The sequence below is a fragment of the Gymnoscopelus braueri genome (assembly GCF_963280865.1).
Source record: "Gymnoscopelus braueri genome assembly, chromosome: 23".
NCBI lineage: Eukaryota > Metazoa > Chordata > Actinopteri > Myctophiformes > Myctophidae > Gymnoscopelus > Gymnoscopelus braueri.
Window position 1 is genome coordinate 16,641,383 of NC_137625.1, and position 23,487 is coordinate 16,664,869.

Below are 23,487 nucleotides of genomic sequence, written 5' to 3' on the forward strand. Positions count from 1 at the left end.
CCATAAGCCTCCAGTTAAACCTACATAAACACACACACACACACACACACACACACACACACACACACACACACACACACACACACACACACACACACACGGTCCCTATTGTCTTTTTGTATTTGTTTTCTTGGTTTTGTTTGGTTTCTTTCATCTTCATTCATTGTTATTTGTATGAATGTTTTTCCTGTTGTGACTGTATCATTCCATTTATATTGTGTGATTTTGGAAATGTATGTATTATACAATTTTTGTTTCACCAATATAAAACTAAAAAAACAAACCTCAAAAAGCAGCAGATATCAAATATTTATAAAACGTATGGCAGTGGTATTGCACAGTATCTACATTGATACAATGATGGTATGACTGTAGATATATGCCCATTTCATAGTCTGTATTAACCCATTAAAGCCTGAGGCCTTCTAAATCTTAACTCATATAGTGCCAATGACGTCTTTTGACGGCCGTTTTCAGTGTGCCATTAGTGCCAATGACGTCTTTTGACGTCACCTACATTCTTTTTTTTTTTTCAAAATATATATATATATATATATATTTTTTTTTTTTTTTCTTTTTAATCTCAAAGGAACTAGGAGAAAACGATTTTCAAAAAGTTAATGCTCCATCCACTTCAATGTTAAAATGTAAACGGAGACATTTTTTTCTCCGTTTGATCCATAATGCCTTTGGCATATGGATCAACAAGCTTGAAATAAGCCTGGCAGTGAATGAGTTAACAGTATATTGAAAAAAAACATGTTTCTATATCAGTGGTTCTCAAACGTTTTCATGTCAAGGACCCCCAAAATTATATGTATTTGGCCGCGGACGCCCATCTCAAAATATTTAGTTCCAGGGACCCCCAGCAGCACAGATTTGAGTTACAAATGTTCGCTTTAAGAATATATCTATTCAAAGATTTGCACAAATGTTCACGATTTTTCAAAAATAGCAGATCTACAAGCTCATAGCGCGGCACTCTATAGCCAAAGAAATCTTAAAATGACACAGATGCGTCTCCGGTCTTAATGGATTAAGGTTAGTGGTGCTTAGGGATCGTTGAGTGCATAATTGGTAAAGCATCAAGCTGTGTGTGTGTGTGTGTGTGTGTGTGTGTGTGTGTGTGATCTCTTAAGTGGAGAGCAGTATAGTCTACTTATTACTGACCCTGTTATTATCAGGTATACATTAGTGTTTCAAGTGTGTGTGTGTGTGTGTGTGTTATCTGTGATGAAGTGGAGAGCAGTAATAGTCTACATATTACTGACCCCGTTATTAGCAGGTATACATTAGTGTTTCAAGTGTGTGTGTGTGTGTGTGTGCGTGCTTGCGTAATGGCTCTGAAGTGGAGAGCAAGCTTGTTATAGTGTAGTTATTACTGACCCTGTTATTATCAGGTATCAGTGGTGTAAAGTAACTAAGTACATTTACTCAAGTACTGCACTTAAAGTTATACAGTGCAGGTCCACAAATAACGATTTTTAGCAGCCTCTGCTGGTCATTACCGTCACTGCAGGCCGTTCGTTTATCCTCTGTTACCCAGAATTCCATTTGTTTTCACCGGAAGACGGAAGCGTTTCAAAAAGCGTTCTTTTAATTGTTTTATACGATCTGTGGATCGTTTCTCTTAGCCAGTGGAGCTTTAGTCACCGTGGGCTGCGTTTTCTTTTTCTGTTTGTCGATCTTCAAATCATACAATCTCTTAAAATCAGCGTGAGTTTCCTTTTTGTTATTAGCGCGGTAGTTCCTGGCCAAACAGGAAACCAGTGCGGTAGTTCCTGGCCAAACAGGAAACCAGTGCGGTAGTTCCTGGCCACACAGGAAACCGGTGCATTTCCGCTTCCATTTTCCGGCCAGATGACGTCATTTTCGCGGGAAAGACACCCCTATCACCGTTCAATAGAAAATATATGTATAAAAGGCTTTCGGGGGTGAAATTCATGTTGTGAAACTTTTGCCACTCACAAAAGATATAGAATTTAACTTTAGTTTTGTTGAAAAAGTTACCTAGTATTACTTTAAGTACACTTTTGAGGTATTTTTACTTTACTGGAGTATTTCCCATTTTCTGTACTTCTACTCCACTACATCTCAGAGGCAAATATTGTGCTTTTACTCCCCTACAATTATTTGAAAACTTTACTTACTATTTACTTTTCAGATGTAAATTATTATATTAGAAAAGATACATTAACCACTTTAGCCCTATTTTATACATAGGCCATTTGAAAAATAGCCGATCTACAAGCTCACAACGCGTCGCGATTGTACAGCAGATCTGCTATTTTCAAGCATTTTAGTACTTTTACTTTTGGTACTTTAACCCATTAAGACCTGGAACGCATCTGTGTCACTTTAGATTTCTTTGGCTATTCAAAAATCTTGAAAATTTTTTTTTTTGATTCTTTTCAAAAAACTGTTAGGATTTTCAAAAACATTTTTAAGAATCGCCTCAGGTCTTAACACATTAACCGCCAAGACCGTAGTCCTACGGGCCGTTAAATCCAACTGTTAAGCGCCGAGACCGTAGCCCTACGGGCTGTGGTGCTTTTTCCTTTTTTTCGATTTTTTTTTTTTTTCAATTTTCCAGGGGGACCATTTTCAGTGTAACACCACCCGAAATCGACCGGAAGTGCGATCACGTTTTTTGTTTCCCGTCTGCCTTCATTCTAAGTCGTACACAAAAAGCCCTGTAAAACCTGTACAGGGACATGTAGTTTTTCATCCTCGCATTTCCCATGTTAACATAAACGATCAGAACTCAAACATGGCGGCTCCGTTTGACACGCGGTCTCGACGAGTAGACACCAGGACATGTGCCCGTTGTTTACAAACAGTGTATCGCGCAATCTAAAGGATTTTAACGGGGCCTATGGCGACCTGAAAAAAACAAAAAACAACAATAAAACCTTGGCACTGGTGAGTACATTATGAGATTAGCCCTTGGCGGTGGATGTGTTAAAGGGTTAAGTACATTTTTATGTACTTCCGTCCCTCTCCCCCCCCCCCCCCCTACAGGAGGACGCACGTGCCGACGTGGTGGACAGCGTGGTGCGGGACATCCAGAACACCCAGTGTCTGCTGAACGTGGAGTTCACGCCGGTGTCCTCGTGCGCGCACATCACGCTGCAGTTCAACGACACCAAGGACGACGTGGGCCTGGGCCTGGTGAAGGAGGGCATGGTGATGGTGGACGTCCGCAAGGAGAAGTACCTGCAGAAGATGGTAAGGTTTTGGGCGCCGTCGTGGAGGGTGGGGGGGGGGGGTGGTTGTAAAGTAGGCCTGTCACTATATATGTCACTATATATGTGATACAGTATATACTATATATGTTTTCGTCATAATCGTTGAATGTTGAAAAATGTTCATACATAAAAAAAAAAAGGGAAATAGTCACAATGTGATGCATTTTGAACTAGTAGATCGTCTATTTACACTATTCATGTTTTTGGGCGGTGAAACCGCCCCTATAAGTGAGATTTGGAAAAATGTACATTTTCCTGCGCTGTGATCTGGGCCCAGGAAATTTGTACAATTATCCTGCGCTGTGATTGGCCAATCACAGTCTATTCAGGACTGTGATTGGCCAGTGTCACATGACACATGTGCATAGCCCTATATAAGAAACCATAACTTGAAAAAAACCAAAAATTTGTTTTTTTCAAGTTATGGTTTCGTCCATCATAAAGAGTGTTTCAATAAATGTATTTATCTTTTGTACATGATTGGTTGACTCCATTCAGTATTGTGATTAGCTAGCAAGACACCGCCCACTTCACACAGGGTGTGATTTTTTATTTAAGTATAAAGTTATTAAATTATGTAAATTATTTGTCATATCTGCCCTGTGCACCTTTTACGAATGTTAAATTGTTAATCGCAATTATTTGAGCAACATTCAATCCTCAAATAAAATGTCATAATCGTGACAGACCTAGTCGCTTAGTAGTAGCCATGGGAACAGAGGCGTCGTGCATAGCAGTGGCGGCCATTTTGTCTACCGGCTCTGGTTCCACAGATGGAAAGCCCATTTGTTCAGCCCATGGAGATTTTTTCGAATATTGGAGCCAAGCCATCCAGGCTCCTGGTGAATCATGAACATAAAACATTTGATTCTGTGTCAAAAAATGTTTTTGAAAAATATTTGAAAAAAGGTCAAAGTTGCAACTTGTATCTTTGCGTTTCACCACGTTGAAAGTGGAGAATGGATACTGATGACATGTTTTGTCACAACGTGCTGTAGATGGACATGCATGTGTTGAGATGCACTCCTTATCACCGCCCATTGTAGCACTGAACCAAAATCAAATTGAACCGAATTTGAAGTTAAATACGAAACGCTAGAGGTGTGCTATTGCCATCCCCCCTGGGTCACCAAATGACGCCCATGCTTGGGGAAACGAGCGGTTTCCCGAGCCCATGTGGCCCGTGGGTTAGGGCCGATGTTGCGTGAGGCAGCTCGATGTACAAGTACTCAGGGGTGGACCCTGTGATCAAGGGGCCAATGAGCTGGTGGGAGGAGTAGGGTGACACGTTAACCCTGTGATTTTGTTTGGGATGTCGCGCGCGAGGCGATCATTCACCCGCGCAATGGTGATGAGCCTCATTGTGGCGATCGTAGTTTAATCGGCCGTCATTATCTCCGTTAATTCGTGGGACGGTTATGGTTTGTCATCAGGCCCATCATGATGGCGGACGCCGTTATCATGTGATCGTTAGCATGTCGGTCATTATGCGGTGACAAGCGCACCACTCCACTCAGCCACATAGAGGGGTGTGTGTGTGTGTGTGTGTATTGCTATACTTGTGAGGGACAAACGTTATAGTAGAATTTGATTTGAGAAACGAATCATTGTGAGAATTTTCCGTGTTCCCAGGAGAGAGTTTGTTGTTTTAATGGTTTAAGGCGAGTTTTGGGGGGTTTAGGGTTTAGAGCTGAAGTTTTATACTTGGCCACGCCTGTGTCACGCACCAAGAAAAAAAAGGGGATCTTCAAGCTCCACAACGCGTCATACTTTGATGCGTTGTGATGCTTGTAGATTTTTAGGTGCACGCAAGACGCAGTAACTCAGGCTTTAGGTCGATGTCCTCACTAGTATAGTAATACATACAAACTGTGTGTGTGTGTGAGTGAGAGAGAGAAAGCGGATTTGTCATCGTTGCGGTCACTGCAACATTTGTTCCATTGACCCTTGAGGCTTGCCATGGAACTAGAATAAATACACAGCGTTATATTTACATAACACATTCATATAACACAGCAGCGGAGCACATTTTGTTTACGTTTCAAGGCCCATATCGTCTCTGTCGGGCGGAAACCCCGTATGTCCAAAACCGTTGCTTTTCCGGATTCAAATTCTACTCGACTCATTTCAGGATTCAGATCTACAAGCTAACGCTAACGCTAGCGCCGCGTTTCAAGCTTGTGGATCTGCTACTTATGATGCTTTTGTGTGACGCTGTAGTACGATCAAGCAAGGGCTTTAATTGACGAAAAAACTAACGTTTAGAACAAGGAGATAAGAGGTTTCTTCCCCCGACAGCAACCATATATAGTGTTTCGGGTGTGAACCTTCTGCTAAAGGCCCGTAATTACCCACGTCACTACCGCTACAGACAGCAGCCCTCATCTTCATGTCAGCGCTCACTGTGGCTGTCATTTAGGGGCGTTACTCTTCGACGTTATGGACGCAATCATTCAGCTAAACGCCCGTGTTCAAACGACAGGCGACTCCTGTGCCAAAGAACATAACGTCGCTGTCGAGCAATGGTGGAAAAAGTACTGTCCTTTTTTACTTAAGTAAAAGTATCAATACTGCAATACTCTGTTACAAGTAAAAGTCCTGAATTCGAAATGTACATGAGTAAAAGTACAAAAGTATTGGCATCAAAATGTACTAAAAGTACAGTAAAAGTACTTATTATGCAGAATGTCCCATTAAAATGCTTCAAATGTATAAAGATCTTTTGAAAATAGCAGATCTACAAGCTCACAATGCGTCGCATCGCGACGCATTGTGAGCTTGTAGATCTGCTATTTTCAAATGGCTGAAATGTATTTACGGCTGACGTGATTAATGTATGTTTAATAATAATAATCAAAATCTACAAATTAACTAGTAACTAAAGTTTTCAAATAAATGTAGTGGAGTAAAAGGACAATATTTGTATCCAAGGTGTAGTGGAGTAGAAGTAAAAGTATTGGAAATTGGAAATACTCAAGTAAAGTACAAATACCTCAAAATTGTTCTTAAGTACAGTACTTAAGTAAATGTTTTTAGTCACTTTCCACCACTGTTGTCGGGCAGAACATGTGCCCCTCACAAGCTTGTGAGCTTGTAGTAGATTTAGCAATTTTCCGCACAGATTTAGACAATAACGACCAAATAAAGGCATGCCAGGTTGAAAGTGGTTCAAGTGGCATAATAATCGTATTACTATAATTTGAGCAGAAATTCAATTGTTTATGTACATATATTTTTCTTAAGGCTTGTTTTTTTTACATGTATTTATTCATTAGTTTATGTTTTCCCATTTTCGGAATGCCCCCTCTGGCAGACCCACACACACACCTCGGCAATTTTTTTCCAAAGGCGGCCATTTTGTTATTATCCCCGGCGTTGACATTATAAAGCGCACCTCGTTTGTTTCCCTCTCATTATGCTAATTTGCCCGGCGGTATCAAAGCCACTCTGTAACGCGGAAGATAAAGACAAAATTGTGGATATTTATTTCCGTGACAATTACTGCTCTCAGCGCAGTACAACCCTCAAACATTACTCTCACAGTCTCGTACTTAACAAATTGATGCACACAAAGGAATGGAGAATGTGTGCCTATAGTGCCCACAGGAATGGAATTGTTGATGAATAGTTGAGCGTGTACAAGCGTGCACACACATTTATGTACGAGTCTCACACACGCACGCATTATCGTCAATGTCGGGTGGAAACCCTGTATGTTCAAAACTTACTTTTTCAGGAAATGGGGGAGAACCTGTGTTCAAATGTAGCCGTATTTCATTGTTTGAATATTTATCAAACCCACAGATACACTTGACCACTTTCAAACTGGCCTATTTTTGGGGGCAGGACATGACAGGCGAACATTTTCAATTGTGAGCTTGTAGATCTGTCATATAACGATTAAAATGTCCAAAAAGGTGAAATATGGAGATACAAGGTTTCAGCCGCGACAGCGACGAAATACAGTGAATACAGGCCCCAAGTGTGCACAACACATTTACATACAAGCCTCTCACACACACACACACACAAACATACAAACAAACATTAGCTTGCTTATTCACTCTCTCGTAAATAAGCACACGCGTGCACACACTAACGGAATAGCCAATAAAAAGGCTTCCTTATACTGCCAAAGGCAGTCAATAAGGCAACGTGCATCGTTGCGTCTCTGGCTCCAGAGAGTATTTTGACCTCTGACCCGCAGCCAGTAGTCAGGGCTATAAAGCAGCCCTGGCTAATGGAGCCTATAGCGGCGGAGCACTGATTAAAACCCACCGTCCACCAGAGGCTAATAGGCTTACGGTACCGAGATGGTCAGGATGGGTTGAAGCTGCTATTCAATGATATATATATATATATATATATATATATATATATATATATATATATATATATATATATATATATATAACTGGCACTGGCCTCGTGTCTGTCTCCCTTCTGGACAAAAACAGCGCTGGCTTAACCCATTAAGACCGGGAACGCATCTGTGTAACCATTTAAATCATTGTTTAATACTTTGGCTATTCAAAAATAGCAGATATACTGTACAAGCTCATAGCACGGCACTCTGTGCCGCGCTATGAGCTTGTAGATCTGCCAAAAAATGATTAAATCATAATGTGCAAATCTTTGAATATATATGTTTTTAAAGCAAACATGTTTAACTCAAATCTTTGCTGAAGCTAAATCCCTGGAACTAAATATTTTGAGATGGGGGTTTCAAAAAACTGTTGGATTTAGAAAACATTTGTAGAATCCCCAGACGCAAAGATTTGAGTTACAAATGTTCGCTTTAAAAAAATATATGTATTCAAAGATTTGCACAATAATTTTTTGTTTGAGCTTGTATATCTGCTATTCTTGAATAGCGAAAGAAATCTAAAAAATTACACACAGATGCGTTACCGGTCTTAATGGCTTAATCAAAACACAGATAGTTTGATCTGGAGACAGCTTTAATACACGGCGCCCATTGCCAGCGCACTTGAAACGTCTATTAAAAGTAAAGCTCTCCAGCACTTGCCACGGTGATAATTCCAACTCATCGAATCCTGTTCCAAAGGCCCCCGAAACCCTTCGCCAAGCTGCATGCTGTCTTTTTTTTCTTTCTCCTCCTGCCTGATAATAATTACAAGCACAAAGCCCACGCCATTTTTTATGGCTGTTGTCCAAACCCAGAGTCGTAAAAAAACGGGAAAGGCATTGGATTGCACAGTTTGACTGGTGCCGCCACGGGCAGTGCGAGGGGTTTTGTGTATTTAGGCGAGCATTAATCCTTTAAGACCGAGAACGCATCGGTGTCATTTTAGATTTCTTTGGCTATTCAAAAATAGCAGATATACAAGCTCATAGCGCGGCACAGAGTGCCGCGCTATGAGCTTGTATATCTGCTATTTTTTGAAAAAATCATGAAAATGTGTGCGAATCTTTGAATATATATATATTTTTAAAGCGAAAATTTCTAACTCAAATCTTTGCTTCTGGGGGTCCCTGGAACAACATATTTTGAGATGGGGGTCCGCGGCCAAATACATATCATTTTGGGGGTCCTTGACATGGAAATGTTCGAGGACCACTGATGTTATAGCAGCATACGTTTTTTTCAAAAAAACTGTTAGGATTTAGAAGACATTTGTAGAATCCCCAGATGCAAAGATATGAGTTACACATGTTCGCCTTAAAAAATACTGTGTATATTCAAAGATTTGCACACATTTTCACGATTTTTCTAAAATAGCAGATCCAAACCTTGTATGTCTGCTATTTTTTTTATAGCTAAAGAAATCTGAAAATGACCCGGATGCCTTCCCGGTCTTAATGGGTTAACTTGTGTTTGTTATGGCTGAATTATAATCGTCTCACAGTTTCACAAAGAATGTATTCAATAAAGAGGGACAATGGGGGCTGTTACAACCCTGTCGACCAGAGAAAGTCTTCAGAGAGACAGACAAACGGGAATGAATCTGAAATGTTCTCCCCCCCACGGTGATGAGTATTGTTTTGCAAAGGGCAAAATTGTATTCAAAGATGCTTTTTTAACTGCATAGTGCATACAAGTGTCTTAGGCTTTGTTCAGAGTGCAAATCCCAAGTGTTTCTTGAGTCTGATCTTGAGGACTGACTGTCCACACTGTTATTATGTACCGTGCGATGGTGTCGATGTTTATCCTGCATTTCACTGTCAGCTAGGAACCTGGCAAAGCGATTTTTCTCCTCAGGCCTAATAATAATAATGAAATAAAAATGACAACGTGTTGTCCCCATTAATCTAACCTCTAAATGTTGTATTTCATCTGAGCAAGTGTGCTCTCTCTCTCTCTCTCTCTCTCTGTCTCTCTCTGTCTGTCTCTCTCTCTCTCTCTCTCTCTGACTCTCACACACACAGTGGCAGTGTTGCCATGTCTGCTTATTATAAGCGACTTTGGGCTTGTTCTTCTATGAAGCCGTGTTGTGAGCTTGTAGATCGGCTTTTTTCAATATATGTATATCGATCATGTAGCCTATTAGTCGCCACATGACTACACAAACAGCACGTTGCTGTATTTCACTTTCACATATGCTGCGCAAACAGATTTAATCTACAAGCTTACAACGCGTCACGCAGCGACTGTTTTTTGCTTGGAGATCAGATCTTTTGGGCAGCAGTATAGCAGGATTGAGCAAATGTGTGAAACATACCGATGTGTGTTCACTTGTTGCGCTGAGATAGAAGGGGGAGACTCTTAGGCAACTGAGTATGTGAATATTATTATTATTTATATAATATTGGTTTGTCAAGAGATATCAATGTGTTTTGGACATTGGAGACAGTCGCATAATTAGACAGAGGCTACAATGGTTATGAGGCCATGCCTGCAGTTGGACATGTCTCCTTTCAATGTGAGGTTTCCCGTTCCTGTGCCTAATTCAAGCTCACCGCTACAGCGATCGCGCTGTTTTATACGTCTTTGCCATAAAGATTTTACATAGGATCTCAGTTACCATTCCAAGTTACACATTCCACGGTACCATAGACTATATTATTATTTTTCTGCCTGTAGCCTAAACCAAATGAAACTATAGCCAACATGTGAGGGTTTGAGTGGGATTGAAATGTTAATAGATATTTAAAAGACAATGTATCCCCCGCTGTGCCCCGCTGTGCGGGGAGAAGGTGTCAGATCGTCTGGAGCTCAGAGGGGAGAGAGTGGCCAATGGAATAGCAGGGGAAAAAACGGTCATTTTGATCTGAAGTCAGTGGTAGTTGGTCTTACTGCAGTCATGCGAGTGTTAAAAGATGACACAGAATTGGCTTTTTTGATTGCCATGGGTAGGCAGTGGTGGGAAAAGTACTCCAATGTTTTACTTAAGTAAAAGTATCAATACTGCAATGTAGAAATACTCTGTTACAAGTCAAAGTCCGGAATTCAAAATGTACTTGAGTAAAAATACAAAAGTACTGGTATCAAGCTGTACTTAAATTACCAAATTATGAGCTTGTAGATCAGCTATTTTCAAATAGCCAAAGTATATAGGGCTGAAGTGGTAAATGTATGTTTCGTAATAATAATCAAAATCTACACAGTAACTAGTACCTGAAGTTTTCAAATAATTGCAGCGGAGTATATAGTACAATATTTGCCTCTGAGATGCAGTGGAGTAGAAGTAAAAAAGTACTGAAAATTGGAAATACCTCAAATCTTCACTTGAAGTACAGTACTTGAGTAAACGTACTTAGTTACTTACGTAGGGCGTTCCATAGCCGCAGTACAACATCTAGACACTCTCTTGAACTCTGCCCCTCCCCCCGCCACCCATTCTCATCTTCTACTTCTAAAGAGAGGGAATGAGCATTGCGTGTTTTTTTTTAATTATTGCCGCCCGTTCCAAAGGCCTCTCTGAGTTCTCCGGGAACACGCCAAAGCCTCTATCCTGGCCTCGTTCCCTTCTCCTCCACACCCACACGGAGAAGGGCTATCAAAGCAGCGGTTTCAAAGTGGCCTTTGTCCCCCCCCCCGCCGCCCTCCCTATCTATTCCATTTATGCTCTATTCATTATTTCCCTTGGGGATTGGGGACACAGACACTACACAGGGCTATCTATACCAACGTTGCCGTTTTAAAGCGTTGCATAACAGATGGGGTGTAATGCATGCTGGCACTCTTCATAGAGCCATATCAGTAGGACCCGCTGTGAGTGCGTCGGGAAGGTTAAAAGCAGGCTTTAACCCACTCGGCCCGGGAACGCGTCCGTGTGTCATTTTTTAGATGTTACTCGTGTTTTTATACTTTGGGCTATTCAAAAATAGCAGATGATACAAGCGCTTAGCGAGCTTGGCCATATTTATATAATTTTTGGGGGTCCTTGACATGAAAACGTTCTGTTCCAGGGGACCCCCCAGAAACATAGATTTGAGTTATAAATGTTGTTACAAAAAAAATTACCATGTATTCAAAGATGCGCCCACATTTTCACGATTTTTCAAAAAATATCTACAGATATCTACAAGCAGGCCGCGCTATGAGCTTGTAGATCTGTTTGTAGATAAGCCAAAGTATAAAAATAATGGCTATAGCAAAAACAAATCTAAAAAATGACACGGTACGCGTTCCGGGATTGAATGGGTTAAGGGTGCCCATTGTCCCCCGGAGTGGGACAGCAGAGAGAGAGAGAGCGAGAGAGAGAGAGAGGGGGGATAATCATGCTTTATTCCGTCCGTGGATGCTCGTCTATGAGTACACCATATGGATAGCCTGCCCCCCCCGCCCCCCGCCACCCCCCCGCCGTGGCGGCACTATAAAGGAAAAGGATGGTTGAGTGTCAACCTGAAAGGGTGCAGGTGAAGAGATGATTGCATTGACGCCAGCTGCTTGGCTTTGTGACTGACTGACTGACGGGGAGAGAGAGAGAGAGAGAGAGAGAGGGGGGGTTTGAACGATGTTGGACAGAGAGGCGAGATGGAGGAGGAGGAGAAGAGAGACGAGCCGGTGACATACGTGGGTATACGTCGCTGTTGTCGGGGCAGAAACCTTGTATCTCCACGTGGCGACCTTTTTTCCCCCTTTTTTTTTTCGTACATGAATGCCTTGCTTAGTAGTGAAATGAGCAGATCTGCAAGCACACGACGCGTTGCAATCTTTCACCGTTTTAATCGTTGTTTCTCTTTTTAACCCATTAATACCTGGGACGCATCTGTGTCACTTTTAGATGTCTTTAGGCTATTCAAAAATAGCAGATATACAAGCTCATAGCGCGGCACCGAGTGCCGCGCTATGAGCTTGTAGATCTGCTATTTTTGAAAAATCGAGAAAATTATTTTTTAAAATATTTTTTTCCGATTTTTTTTTTAGGATTTAGAAAATGTTTAGAAGCGGCCTCAGGTCTTAATGGGTTAATCGTCTCTGTCGGGGGGGGGGGGGGAAACCTCAGATGTCCAAAACTGTTACTTTTCATGATTCAAATCCAAAAGCATCAAAAGTAGCAGATCTACAAGCTCGAAACGCGCCGCTTCGAGTCGCGTTTCGAGCCGCGTTTCGAGCTTGTAGATCTGCTACTTTTGATGCTTTTGTGTGTAGTAGGCCGTTAATTTACAAAAACAAACACAGAAAGTTTAAATATGTACATAAGAGGTTTCCCGACAGCAGCGATATAATAATAATAAAAAAGGAACGGTTTTGGAGATACAAGCCCCTCCCCCCTCCCTCCCCCGACAACAACGACGATATGATATGAAATAGAATAAATGGATCAGACGCGGTCGTGCTTCTTGCGTTCCAACACTTCCACAGCCCTCCCGGGGGACCTGGGTGGCGCTTTATCGCTATGGATACCGTTCAATCCATGTCACCCAACGCCCCCGGCGTCACTGCCGGGGGGGGGGGGGCCCCCGGCGATTGATTACTTCCGTTCCACACAGCTGCTGCTGCTGCTATGAATGGAACGGAATTGATATGAACTGTGTTTTCAAATAATGTCCCGTTTCAGCCCTCAAAGCTAACTCTGATCGTTTAGGGCAGGGCGTTTCAACAGGGGAGGGGGGGGGGGGGGGGCGGGACCCCTAGGGGGGGGGGGGTCCTCAGAGTAACTACAGGGAGGGGGGGAACCAAATGTTTGTGTGATAGGAGTTTTTTCTTTTCTTTCATTTACCACTTCAACCCTATAGGCTAGCATCCTATTCTATGGGGAACTTTAGCCGAAAATGGCAGATCTATGGCTCACAACGTCTCGCAGTGAGCTTGTAGATCTGTTATTCACTGCGAAGAGGTTTGCTGTAGAAGGAGAAAAAAAAAATAGCAGACCATGTACAGAGTAAGTTGGTTTAAAAAACACATTTACACAAAATACACATTTACAGAAAAGATGGTGTGTAAAATAAACGTGTTTATTGTATTTACACAACACTGATGACCGTGCCGTCAAACAAGTCTATGAAGCTATCTATGGAATATAGGAAAAAGTTCTGCAACGCAATTTTACACAACATGTAGTGAGGGGTTCCTGCTTCATCTCCCTCTCAGCTAAGGGGTCCTTGGCCTGAAACGTTTTGAAGACCCCTGGTTATAGGGAGACTGTTTTTACACATTATGTGAACGCTCCAAAAGGACTCGGACCCCTTTTCAACAGCAGTTCGGTTCACTTCACTTCTAGTCCCCGGTTTGCTTTAACATGTGCAGCGTGAACTCAAAGCGCTCCAGGTTCACTTTGCCTTTTCGCCCTCTGGGCTGTGGATATGCTACAAAATGCAATAAAGCATCTTACAAAAAAGGTTTAGAAAATTGTTTCTTTCATCCAATATTTGATTGGACTGAACTAATATATGTAAATTAGGAAGAACGGCAAAGTACACTTTTGTTCTGCTTGTATATCCGTATATCTGTCTGGGATGTCGTGAGTTGATGATGCAATCTGTCCGGAACGCCTGTGAGTATAATATAGTACACACATGGGCAACTGGCGGCCCAGGGGCCACATGCGGCCCCCACCTTCACTTGATGCGGCCCGCAGGTTAATATCGGAACACTGATATATTATTGATTATTGATTCTAGCAGTTACAATTCCAAACATGCAAACATGACCCGCTTTACTTACTTCAGTATATATTAGTAGCTTAATGACTAGTATCAAAATTCTATTGTCTTTTTATGTCCAATGTATTTGTATTTAAGTTCATAAAATGTACATAACCTTAACTAAATGCACTTGAAATTAAATAAGAATGTTACTTTTCAGGATTCCAATAAAAAAAATCTGGATTCCAATTCAAAAATAGTAAAAATAGCATATCTACAAGCTCAAAACACGCTACGCACCGCGACGCGTTTTGAGCTTGTAGATCGGATAGATAGAATGGAGATTAGATGGATAATAAAGCATAGCATTAGCACTTTATCCCTTAAGGATGAAGTGACCCAAAAATTTCAATCACGAGACTGGGTCACTTTAGACTAAGTCCATATTCATACTGTGTACTTGGTGCTCGCGTAATGCATCCATGCATAATGCACACCAACATGTGCGAGCGCGACACACATGGAAGCAGATTGAATGTCACAGCACGAGACTTAATCCATTACACATCTGGTGTTCTGTTTATCGTCTCTGTCGGAGGTGGAAAACCTCATATGTCCAAAAGACTGTTGATTTTTCAGGATTCAAATTTAAAAATGGTAAAAGAAGCAGATCCACAAGCTCGAAAACGCATCGCTTCGCGCGTGGAAAAAGTACTCGCACGTTTTACTTGAGTAAAAGTATCAATTCCACAATGTAGAAGTACTCCGTTACAAGTAAAAGTCTCATGTTAAGAATGTACTTAAAGTAAACGCATTGTGACGCATTGTGAAGGGGTTGAAGTGGTTAATGTATGTTTTGTAATAATGAAAATCTACAAAGTAACTAGTGACTAAAGTTGTCAAATAAGCGAAGAAAAAAAAGGTATTGAAAATTGGAAATACTCAAGAAAATTAAAAAATACCAGTACTTGAGTACATGTACTTAGTTAGTTTCCACCGCTGCGCTAGTAATCTCATCAAGTAGGCCGTTAATTTACGACAAAAAAACACAAAAAGTTAGAATATGGAGATAGGAGGTTTCTGCCCCCGACAGCGAAGATATGATCTTTTGGCCGTGCGGCACATGTGTCGCTTACAGTTATGTGGCTTGAATAATAGAGTGGGATTATTTTTTCCCGTGAGTGATACTATAGTGTTGTCATTGTCGAAGGCATTTGAAAAAAAAAAAAAAGAATAGGCTTTATTGTGCATTTAGGGCAATATGGAAGGATAAGTGAACTCGGCGCACGCATGCATGCGGCGCGTAATCTCTCCGCCGCGTAATCTCTCGGCGAAGGCCCATTTGGTGCCGGCACGCCATGGAAGGTGTTGGGTACGATCTCTTAACGCATTCGATCCTGGAACGCATCTGTGTCATTTTTAAGATTTCTTTACTATGTCAGTGGTTCTCAAACTTTTTCTTGTCAAGGACCCCGAAATGAATATGTATTTGGCCGCGGACCCCCCCATCTCAAAATATTGTGTTCCAGGAACCCCCCCCCCCCCCCCAGAAGCAAAGATTTGAGTTACAAATGTTTGCTTTGAAAAAATATTTATATATTCAAAGATTTGCACAAATTTTCCAATTCTTCAAAAAATAGCAGATCTACGAGCTCATAGCGGTGCCGCGCTATGAGCTTGTATATCTGCTATTTTTTGAATAGCCAAATACATCTAAAAATGACACGGATGCGTTCCCGGATAGAATGGGTTAATGATACTGTCGGAGATTAAAATAAAATCAAAAAATTGTAGTTCTCCGTGGTGGGGTGTGTGTGGAGAGCAGATGGCGTTATTGCATCTCACAGCCTCCGATGCTGTGAGCTGAGGACAATTGAAACGGTCTCCTTTTAGCGCTTCCGCTGCCATTTGGAGATGCATTATTGTCTCCTATATAATTACCCTTTACTCCTCTGCTGTGCTCTCCGAGTGGTTCCCATTACACACGCACACGCGCACACACACACACACACACACACACACACACACACACACACACACACACACACACACACACACACACACACACACATAGTATTACTATACTGGTGAGGACGTCAACATGTTAGGATGGCAATTTAGCAAATGCCACTTTTTTCCTGTTCTATTTTTGCCACTTTTTTTGGGTCAAACTCTAAAGCTTGAGTTCTAAGTTAAACGCCGGTGTCCTGCGCTGAGAATGGCTGATCTACAAGCTCACAACGTGTCGGGGCTGCGACGCGTTGTGAGCTTGTAGATCAGCTCTTTGTCGATGTGTGACTCCGGCGCGACACTTAAGTATAAATCGGGTGCGGTTTTGAGGTACTTTTACTTTACTGGAGTATTTCGTTATACTTTAACTTTTACTCCACTACATTTCAGATTCAAATATTGTACTTTTACTCCACTACAGTTATTAGAAAACTTTAACAAAACATACATTAACCACTGGTCCCCCAGCGCCCACAGCGTCCCCGGCGGGAATCGAACCCAGGACCTTCTAGCTGTGAGGAGACAGCGCTACCGACTGCGCCAGCGCCACCTTAGATCTGTTATTTTCAAAAATACTTTTATGCATTGTATACATTTAAAACCTGTGAAATGGGACATTCTGCATAATGAGTACTTTTTACTTTTGGTACTTTAATTATATTTTTTACTTTTACTCTGGACACTTTATAACGAAGTATTTTTACATTGCAGTATTGATTATTTCATTTAAGTAAGAAATGTGAGTACTTTTACCATCACCGCTCACAAGTATAGAAATACAAGTACACACACACACACACACACACACACACACACACACACACACACACACACACACACACAGAGAGCGGTGTCTTTAGATTAGAAACGGAGCTTGACTGTTGGTACCTGGGGGCCATCGATTTGTCTGAGGCGAGAGAATGATGGGATGTTTTGGGTGGCGGGCAGGCAGGTGGCCAGGAGGGCCATCAGATGATGGCTTCACAGAGAGAGGAGAGAGAGAGAGGGGAGCCAGACAGTCAGGAGATGCTGCATCCAATATAGGGGGGGGGGGTGTTTTTTATTTCCACATTATATTATACATATATACTGCACATTAACCCATTCAATCCGGGCACGCATCTTTGTCATTTTAAGATTTCTCTGGCTATTCAAAAAATAGCAGATCTACAAGCTCATAGCACGGCACCGCCGTGAAAAAATGTGTGCAAATCTTTGAATATGTATTGTATATGTATTTTTTTAAGTGAACATTTGTAACTCAAATCTTTGCATCCTGAGGTCCCTGGAACAAAATATTTTACATTAATGTTCGCTTAAAAAATATATATATATTCAAAGATTTGCACAAATGTTCACGATTTTTCCAAAAATAACAAGCTCGTAGCGCGGCACTCGGTGCCGCGCTATGAGCTTGTAGATCTGCTATTTTTTTATAGCCAAAGAAATCTAAAATGACACACATACATTCCCGGATCGAATGGGTTAATGTGTAGACGTGAAGCTCTCCTGACTGGATATAAGCCAAAAGTGTTTTGACATCAAGGGACATTATTATGTACGTTATGCATACTCTCGTCTCTCTGCTGGTCTTTTCCTCCCCGGCTTGTATGTCTCCTCTGCTGGTCTCTGTATGTGAGTCGCAAGCTTGGCAGGCCAGACCGCTTGCCCCTCCCCCTGAGAGCACACACACACACACATACACACACACACACACACACACACACACACACACACACACACACACACACACACACACACACACACACTGAACCACACACGCAAAGTCAAACTTCCAGTACTCATTTAAACACACGCTGACCAGCTCCCGTTGCCCCAGAGACTGTAGAGAAGCCTGTGTGATGGGATGGGAGTGGACTAGACTCGGTGGGTAAACATGCCATCTTTGTACAGTGCCCTGGCACACTGCAGTTCACCCACTGTGGCACATGGCCACCTCTCTCTCTCTCTCTCTGTGTCTCTCTCTCTCTCTCTCTCTGCTTCCACCAGTAGTGGAAAGTAACTAAGTACATGTACTCAAGTACTGTACTTAAGCACAATTATGAGGCATTTGTACTTTAAGTATTTCCAATTTCCAATACTTTTACTTCTACTCCACTGCGGGCAGTTTCATTATAGCCGATCTACACGCTCACAACGTGTCCAGCGCGTGAGCTTGTAGATCGGCTATTTTCGGCGAAGAGATTTGGCTTATAGAGGGGAGAAATAAACAGCGGACCGAGCACAGAGACCCCAGTCAACTAAGTATAAGTTTACTAAGCATAGTGGGTTCAAGTGGTTAAATTGCATTGTCACATCAGGCCTGGCACTTACCCCTGTGCCAAGCTGTGATTACGCTTCATGGACCCTGGAGTCCCCTAGCAGAGTGACAGCGGTCTTAATGATACAGTACAAATATCACTTTCTCCCCCCCCTGAGACCCACCCCGGCTATCCAAGTGACAGGCTCATTCAGAACACTACTTGATATTCGCCGGCGCAAATGCCTTTTGAAATAAGTCACCATTGTTGAAGGCTAGCCCCAGCGAAAAAAGGGAGCTATGTCCCTGTTGTTAGAAGCAATCTCTTTTGTGCTCTGATGCCTTTTACTAGAGTGTCCTGTCAGCGGGCCGACATCTTGACAGATTTCCAGATTTCAATTGGGGGGGGGGGGGGGGGGGGTTTCAACCTAGTGGCGAGCCTCCGAGCGCTAACGGCTGATTTATACGTAGTTGCGCTCTGTTGTCTCGCATTGAAAAATTGCGGATCTACAAGCTCGCTGTGACGTGTTGTGAGCTCGTAGATCCACTATTTTGTCGGGGTGTGAGACACGATGAGCATCCAAGTACTGTATAAATCGAGATTTGCTGTCTCGCATGGCCGCTTCGGCTACCGGACACCAACGTTAGCCCCCCCCCCCCCCCCCCAAAGTTCATTAGCGCTACAAGCTAATAATCCCCAGTTTGCTAATTACAAGTCAATTACAAACACGGAAGTCCGTTTCACAAGGCTAATTATTATCAATCACCCAACCCCGCCGCCATGGCTTGCTTGAACCTCCTGTATTGACCCGGTCTTAAAAGGATTTCCGATATTTGGTCTCCTTTTGGGACACACATAATAGATATAGTGTTGACAAGCCTCTAACTACAGTTTTGGGGGAAAAAAAAAAATCTCCTGATAAATGTTGTTTTTCCCCCCTGTTATTGTTTGTCTACCCACTTGGATTCAACACGATTGTTATTTTTTTCTCCTGCGGTTGAATGGCCTTAGTGTATTGTATAGTCTGCTGTATTTTTGAAGAATAGCTTGCAAGGAGTGACTAATGGAAACGGGGTTCTCATTTGTCAACGTAAGAGCTTTCAAACTGACAATAACAACAGTGAATGTTCCCAAAGCCATAAGAACAACTTAAGATGAACCAAAAACAAAAAAAAAAAAGTCTAGACTTGTGTTCTGTTTGTGATCAATTAGTCATAACCCCGGCAAACATGGCAAATGTTTCCCCCCAGATTAGGGGTACATCTCAAACATCCTTTTCGCTGCAACAGTGCATACGTTAATGCTGTGCTGTGGTATGCATGTGAGCCGGTGCAGGCAAGCACTGTCACAAACATTGTAAACTCACATTGAAGCACCATGGTAAATAATGGTATTTTTTTGTTTACATAAGACCTGTGTCCTTTATAATGTCCTTGGGGATGGAACAGTGATATAACGCCGTGTGCGCATGCATGCATACTGTCGTGTGTGTGTGTGTGTGTGTGTGTGTGTGTGTGTGTGTGTGTGTGTATATACTGAGCTAGTGGAAGCTGGTCCTGTCATGACATGTTCATATCAACACACTCCCATCGTCCCCGGCAACCGTGGGGGGGGGAGGCAACAAGGTGCAGTCCCAGCATGCCTTGTACCTTTCCACTGCCATAGTGCATGTCATGCTGTGCTATGGCAGTGGTTCTCAACCTGGGGGTCAACCTGGGTGGACCCCCACATGATTTAATTTTTTGGGGTCCACAGATGACAGTGAAGTGAATTTATGGAATTTCAAGACCTTTTCAAATAAAGAAAAGAGAAAAGATCATTAGTGCATCAAAAGTAATCCACAAACTATACTAGAAAAAACTGGTCAAACATTGGCCAAATTGTCAAATAATATAAGAAAGAGGCAACATTTTTTAAAATAGCCGATCTACAAGCTCACAACGCCTCGCATCGCGAGGCGTTGTGAGCTTCTAGATCGGCTAATTTCACAATATTCATATGTGGAACCGAGTCAAACTAAATGTAATGCTAAATGTAAAACTCCTACAATTCCAAGTGCTTGTCAGGGTGGGGGGTGCCAAGTTCAAATATGTTTTTTGGGTGGGTCGCGGCCTAAAAAGCTTGAGAACCACTGTGCTATGATACGGGAACGCTGGAGAAGCGGCAGTCAGTCACACACGTTGAGCCTCGTGCGGACATGCCCAGACAGCACAATGTCGTATGTTGAGGTCCGATGTTGCATCATTTTAGTCAACTCGGACCCCAGCGGAGTCTGTATGCTATCTATACATCGGGACTACGAATTAGGCTTTTAGGTCTGTGATTGTCAACCCTGTTAATCTCGAAGGACCCCCCCAGTTTGATGTGTATTAGACGACGGACCCCCACTTGGTACCATTCTATTTATTTAATCTGCACTGTAGAATCCTCAGTGTTTGTTAACCCATGAAGACCTGAGGCCCATTCTGCAAATTCCTTCTAAATCAGTTGTTCCCAAACCTCTTTGTGCCAAATACCCCCAAATTGATATGTATATTTGGCCACGGATCCCCCCCCCCCCCCCCCCCCCCTCCAGAAGAGACGATTTGTGTTAACAAATTCAAAATTATTCAAACACTTTCAAGATTTCTTTGAAAAATTTTCAAAAACAGCAGATGTACAATCTCGCAGCACGCCGCACTAGGTGACACGCTGTGTGTGAGCTTGTAGATCTGTTATTTTTGAGAGCCACTGTTCTAAACCACTGTTCTGTGAACATTTTAATGGGTTCATTTAACCCTGAGAGTGTACAAATGGAACCAAATGGACCCATACACGCACTATACACATCCCCCAAAACATTGTCAAAACATGCCTCAGACAGACACAAAGATGGAGGGAGGTATAGGGCATGCCTCGTGAGTCATGGCAGAGATTTGTGCTAAGGTTTGATACCTGCATTCATGAAGCTGGCTTTCTCTGCAAGGACTTGTGCTCCGTTTCCTGAATACCAAAATAAAGACGGTGGATAATTCAACGAGTGTGCCAGCATTCGGGCGCTGTGGACGGCCTTACCCTAACCTTACCCGAACCCAAGTAAACCCACGCCTCTAAACTGAACCATACTAGCAGTGCCTGACCTCAGCCAGCTGTAAACTATAACCATGTGATTGCGGCAGAGTGGATTATTTGCCATGATAGAATGATATTTATTAACAAATCCTATCTTTTGCAGCAGCTAGGACATGAGCCATTACTGAATATCCTAATTTCAGGAAACAAAGTCTCACACACACCTGATCGTCTCAGAGACGGGTGCGTACTAGTAGGTAGGGATCAAACGTAGAGAATAGAATAAGATGACCCGCTGCACTTGCACAATAGGAACACTTTTATTTGATTAAAGCTACGTTTGGTCTATATGACCGAAACGTTGCTTAAATAAAAGTGTTCCTATTGTGCAAGTGCAGCGGGTCATCTTATTTTATTATCAGAATATACTAATTTAACAGAACTCAAGTTGAATTCAAATGTCTTGCTGTAGCCAAAGGGCTGCTAGGTTATTTTCACAGGGTCTAGAAAGATGCTGAAGAAAGGGATAATGTTGGTTCGAGAGATTTTACAGTCATGAGATGATTTGCTCCACTGATTATGTTTCTTTGATACGAATCTACAGAAAGTCTTGACATCTCGTCCTTCATAGTCTAACACACAGCATTGTTGTTTTATGAGTGACAGTAACTAAGTAACCTTTGAGTACTGTACTTAAGTACATCTTTTGATTATCAGTACTTAAGTTGAGTATTTGTATTTTTGGATATTTATGACTTTCACTTTTCACTCAAGACAAATATGAAATATGAAAGGTAAAGTACAGTGCCGCCTAAGCCCTATTTCAAATGATAATAGTGAAAATAGCAGATCTACAAGCTCACAATGCGTTGTGATACAATGCGTTGTGAGGTTGTAGTTCTGCTATTTTCACTATTCTATTGATGCTGCTGATAAACACCCGGAAATACTCATAGCTGTTGTAATCTAACCTTTCAAAAAGCATCTCGTGGCCATTCTAATCATAAATAGCCGACAGACATCATCAAAATGTTGCAGATGTAGTATTTTCACAGATATTTAAGATTTAAGATCAAGTATAGGATTTGCTTCTATAATAAAGGATTTTCCTACCATATCTACCAATTTAGGATAACATTGGACAAACTCTTAGGATAGTTTTTTCTGTATTGAGGCCCATTTACAATAAAATACAAATAAATGAAAAAGATACTGGGAGGGAGACAACATTCTGTTGAGGTCTTCTATCTGCCTGACCTCTGTCTATTGTTAGCTAACGTAATGCTAAACTCGTTGATAATCATTCTAATTACAGTAAGTAGGTCTGAGAGGCATATTGTTAACCTGACTCTGCCAGATGGAAGAAGCTTGCGTCACATTTGTTTCACAGGCTACTTCGACGGTCCCTTGTTTTCAAGCTACTTGGCAGGTGATTGGATGATCCCGCCCCTAGCAGCTGCTGATTGGTTTGAACACGCAGCGGTGCGGGCAGCTCTACTGTCTGAGCGAGTCCAGATGGAGGCTGTATTGTGAAGTCAATACTGCCCCCATCTGGCGGAGTCAGGTTAGCATATTGTCGGTATCAGCCGAGAACACAGGTGTTTATCCCTGTTTACAATGCGTGTCCCGCACACGTGCATGAGTGCAGCCACGCACACACACATACACACACGTGTGAGGACATAACAATCCTGGGAGATGGATTGCTGAGGTGGCACGCAACACCTACCATCAGCTCCCAGTACTTACCGCACGACTTGTTGGCGATGCCCGGGATCGAACCCATGACCTTGTGGTCTAAAGGCGAGAGCTCTACCGACTGAGCTACCCGGACACTATAATCTTATACTATAACTAAAGTACAAGATTATTAACCTCTTAAACCATAAAAACGTTGACTGTAAACCCCGGGGGTCTCTCCT

General features: G+C 42.2%; 1 protein-coding gene across 2 annotated transcripts in view; it reads left to right on the top strand.

The window, feature by feature from the left end:
* Positions 1 to 23,487, top strand: part of snd1 (staphylococcal nuclease and tudor domain containing 1) — a 352,436-nt gene that overhangs the window by 311,643 nt on the left and 17,306 nt on the right. For both annotated transcript variants that reach the window (XM_080420799.1, XM_080420800.1), the window contains exon 22: positions 3,022 to 3,228. In XM_080420799.1, the coding sequence (XP_080276925.1) occupies positions 3,022 to 3,228 (207 nt within the window). The remainder of the gene's footprint in view (positions 1 to 3,021; positions 3,229 to 23,487) is intronic.